The 4,612-nt window shown below is 44.6% G+C and overlaps 1 protein-coding gene across 1 annotated transcript; it reads left to right on the top strand.

Moving 5' to 3' along the window:
* Positions 1 to 412: 412 nt before the first annotated feature.
* LOC103112891 (olfactory receptor 2F1-like) lies at positions 413 to 1,348 on the top strand. The gene has a single exon (XM_007522359.1). The coding sequence runs from the start codon at positions 413 to 415 to the stop codon at positions 1,346 to 1,348; it is 936 nt and encodes a 311-aa protein (XP_007522421.1).
* Positions 1,349 to 4,612: the final 3,264 nt, after the last annotated feature.

The following is a 4,612-nucleotide window of genomic DNA, read 5'->3' as shown; positions in this document are numbered from 1 at the left end:
CAGACTTCCATCTCACAAGTCTATTGCTCCACCATTCTGTGAACTCCCCAGGCCTAGCTTTCCTCTTCTTTCTTCACTTCCCTTCATTTGTTCTCTCCTTTCTCCCTCATTTTCCTTTGTCTCTCCATCTACTTTATAAAGTTATGTCCTGAAATTATGTCACAGCTGTGCTGGATTCAAGCCTTGGAAAGGAATATATATATATATATCAAAGCAGAGGCTTGATCCTCAAGTTTGTCACACAAACTTGAGTACTCAACTGCTTCCTTGTCTTCATTTGCCTCCACCTCTAACCATCTCGGTTAAACAGCCTGAGGGTAAGATGCCCAATTCCAGCTTCAGCCCCAAGTTATAGCTCTACTTCCCTGACCCTACAGCTACCCCCACCTACACCCCATGCCACCCCCTCGCCATGCAGAGGGACAACCTGACCTGGGTGAGTGAGTTCATCCTCACAGGCCTCTCCAAGGACAAGCAGATGCAGGCGGGCCTCTTTGTCCTCTTTGGGGCCGCCTACCTGCTGACCCTTGTGGGCAACGGCCTCATCGTCCTCCTCATCGCAGTGGATGCCCGCCTGCACCTGCCTATGTACTTCTTCCTCGGCCACCTGTCGCTGGTGGACATCTGCTACACTTCCAGCGGGGTACCCCAGATGCTGGCCCACTTCCTGCTGGACCAGAAGACCATCTCCTTCCGCCGCTGTGGGATCCAGCTCTTCTTCTCACTGGGGCTGGGGGGCACCGAGTTCCTGCTGCTGGCGGCCATGGCTTATGACCGCTACGTGGCCGTGTGCGACCCCCTGCACTATGTGGTGACCTTGACCCCCGGGCGCTGTGCAGCTCTGGCAGGGGCATCCTGGTCAGTGGGCCTGGCCAATTCCGCCGTGGAGACGTGGGTCACCATGCGGCTGCCCACCTGTGGGCGCAGGGTGTTGAACCACGTGGCCTGCGAGACGCTGGCGCTGGTACGGCTGGCCTGCGTGGACATCAGCCTCAACCAGGTTGTGATCGTGGTGTCCAGTGTGGTGGTGCTGCTGGTGCCCTGTGGCATGGTGGCACTGTCTTATGCCCACATTGTGGCGGCCATACTGCGCATCCGCTCCCGCGGGGGCCGCCGCAAAGCCTTTGGCACCTGCGCCTCGCACCTGGTGGTGGTGTCCATGGCGTACGGGATGGCGCTAGTCACCTACCTGCAGCCGCGAGCCACCGCCTCGGCCGAGCAGGACAAGGTGGTGGTGCTCTTCTATGCCGTGGTCACCCCCATGCTGAACCCCCTCATCTACAGCCTGCGGAACAAGGACATGAAGGCAGCCCTGACCCGCCTGCTGGGGAGCAGCCCTGGCCCCTGAACGTTAGGAAGGGGCCTTGCCTGAGGGGACAGAGGGCCCTGGGACCCGCCACTGTGTGTGGTGTGATCGGTGTGTGTGCAGCAGGGCAGCGGGTGGGGGGACTGCCTTCCAAGGTAGCAGAGAAATGCATTTCATCTCTGCACTCTGTTTATTTCTGGCTCTCTTTTTTTTTTTTTGAAAGAGACTAAGAAGTTTATTACAACAAAAAAGAAATACTTTTATAAAGAAAACTTTAGAGGGCAAAATTAGATTCGTAATACTATTAGGTTGCAAAATCTAATTTTCTATTTTTTATTAAATTTTTATTATTTATTTTATTTTATTAGTGATTTACAGAATTATGAGGTAACACTGGTATAATACCACACCATTCTCACCACTAGAGAGTTCTGTGTCCCTGCATTAAAGACTACAATAGTTCTCCCAATGTCACAGATATGGGGCAACTACTATTTATATATATATATATATATATATATATATATATATATATATCCATTTTTCCTTATGGTCCTGACTTCTCTTCCTATCTAAGTCACATCTACTTCTGAATTGAATTCTTTTTTAATACCAGCCCTTATAGAAAGGAAGAAGAGAAGGAGGACAGAAGAGAAAAGTAAAGAAGAGAAACTATGAATTACAACTTAGAAATACAAATATCCTAGGACTTGGTGGTGACATATCTGGTTGACCACAAACATTACCATGTGCAAAGACTCAAGTTCAGGCCCCCATCTACAGAGGGAAGGCTTCAGGAATAGTGAAGCAGATCTGCAGGTGTCTCTCTCTCACTCCCTCTCAAGTTCTGTCTGCTTCCTATCAAATAAAATAATCATGAATAGAGATATTTTTTAAATAAATGAAAATATCCTTTATATAATGCCTTGTGTTTATAGCTGCATGATTCACGACAGCCAAAGTATGAAAGCAACCTAAATGTCCACTGACAGATGAATAGATTTAAAAAAAAAAAAATAAAGCTGTGGGAGATACATATTTCTTTAATGTCACATCAATTGAAAACTGTTGATACTATTTTTCTGATAAAATGGATAAAGCTGGAAGTGATCACTGAAAATGGAAAACAAAGCAAAGAGTTGAAAGACAGCTTCCATATGATTTCACTCATGGGTGGAATATAGATAATTAAAGAAAGTAAACTTGAAAAACGAAATAAAGAGGGGGAGATTGGGCAATGCTGTAACCAGTTGAGTGTACATGTTACCACGTGCGAGGACCTGATTTCCACCTGCTGGGGGCCGGGGGGGAGGGGAGCTTCATGTGTGGTGAAGCAGTGAAGATGTCTCTCTTTCCTGCTCTTTCTCCATACCACTCTCCCCTTTCAATGTCTCTCCTATCAAATTAAAGATGGAGGATTGGGGGAAAAGAAAAACATGGTCACCTGGAGAGGCCGATCCCTTGTACAGGAATTGAGTCCCCAGCAATAAGCCTAGGAGCAATGAATTTAAAATATATAAATTATTTTAAAAGGAACTAAACTGTCTTCTAGACTTTGCAAGAACTGATAACTATAGTTCGGGGGGACGTGGGAAGGGGGAGGAAGAAGCACAAAGAACTTTGATGGTGGGTAGCGTGACTTATATACACATGTGTGTGCATGTGTGGGTATGAAGCTGTACCCCTGAAATCTTATAATGTTGCAAACCACTGTTAAATCACTAGTAATAAAAATCACAAAAAGATAAATACAAATATCCTGTAAGAGCAAGAGACTGGCCCACTTAATAATGGCCTTTTTGGTCAATATCACACCATCTGATCATATGGAGTCCTAGTTAGGGAATCTTGGATTCCCATACACATATTATGGGCCTTGACCTCTAAAGGGTCCCTCTCTCCACGACCACTGGTCACTTCCATAATAAACAGCATCTTGTGGGCCCTCTCAGAACCTTGGCTCTACCATAAAGCAATGACAGTAGGGATAGCCCCAGTCTCCAAAAGGAGGTTGGGGGTATCCTACCCTGCCTCTCGATAAAGACTGGTCCTGAAATGAGTGCAGCCTGCAATGTTCCTCAGATGTGACCATGAACTTTAAGCTCAGACCAATAGGGACTTAGAGGTTACACAAGCTCTGGCGCTAAATATAAATATGCATTTACATATGGGCCCTGGAGCAGGTAGAAGGAGGTAAATAGTTAATTTTTTTTAATTTCTTTATTGGTGAATTAATGCTTTACATTTGACAGTAATTACAATAGTTTGTACATGCATAACATTTCACAGTTTTCCATTTAACAAAACAACCCCCACTACATCCTCTGTCATCCTTCTTGGACTTGTATTCTCCCCAGGACCCACCTCAGAATTTTTTACTTTGGTGCAATACACCAATTCCAGTTCAGGTTCCACTTGTGTTTTCTCTTCTGATCTTGTTTTTCAACTTCTGCCTGAGAGTGAGATCATCCCATATTCATCCTTCTGTTTCTGACTTATTTCACTCAACATGATTTTTTCAAGGTCCATCCAAGATCAGCTGAAAACGGTAAAGTCACCATTTTTTATAGCTGAGTAGTATTCCATTGTGTATATAGACCACAACTTGCTCAGCCACTCATCTGTTGTTGGACACCTGGGTTGCTTCCAGGTTTTGGCTATTACAAATTGTGCTGCCAAGAACATATGTGTACACAGATCTTTTTTGGATGGGTGTGTTGTGTTCCTTAGGATATATCCCCAAGAGAGGAATTCCAGGATCAGAGAGTAGGTCCATTTCTAGCCTTCTGAAGGTTCTCCAGACTGTTTTCCACAGAGGCTGAACCAAGTCATATTCCCACCAGCAGTGTAAGAGGGTTCCTTTGACCCCACAACCTCTCCTGCATTTGCTGCTGCTACTTTTTCTGATGTATGACATTCTCATAGCAACAAAGCGGTATCTCATTGTTGTCTTTATTTGCATTTCTCTGATAATCAAAGACTTGGAGTATTTTTTCATGTATTTCTCAGCTTTTGGATCTCTTCTGTGGTGAATATTCTGTCCATGTTCTCTCCCCATTTTTGGATGGGAATATTTGTTTTCTTGTTGTTGAGTTTGGCAAGCTCTTTATATATTTTGGTTATTAAACTCTTGTCTGATGTATGGCATGTAAACATCTTCTCCCATTCTGTGAAGGGTCTCTTGGTTTGGGTAGTGGTTTCTTTTTCTGTGTAGAAGCTTTTTAATTTGATGTAGTCCCATAGGTTTATACTTGTCTTCGTCTTCTCTGTAATTGGTTTCATTTCACTGAAGATGTCTTTATTTAT

Source organism: Erinaceus europaeus, chromosome 8, assembly GCF_950295315.1.
Source record: "Erinaceus europaeus chromosome 8, mEriEur2.1, whole genome shotgun sequence".
Lineage (NCBI taxonomy): Eukaryota > Metazoa > Chordata > Mammalia > Eulipotyphla > Erinaceidae > Erinaceus > Erinaceus europaeus.
Note: the sequence above shows the minus strand (reverse complement) of the source record. Positions and strands in the feature narration are given on the sequence as shown.

What these genes read in the sequence shown, in the direction of transcription:
- LOC103112891 (XM_007522359.1), top strand. Translation starts at nt 413, where the DNA reads ATGCAGAGGGACAACCTGACCTGGGTGAGTGAGTTCATCCTCACAGGC.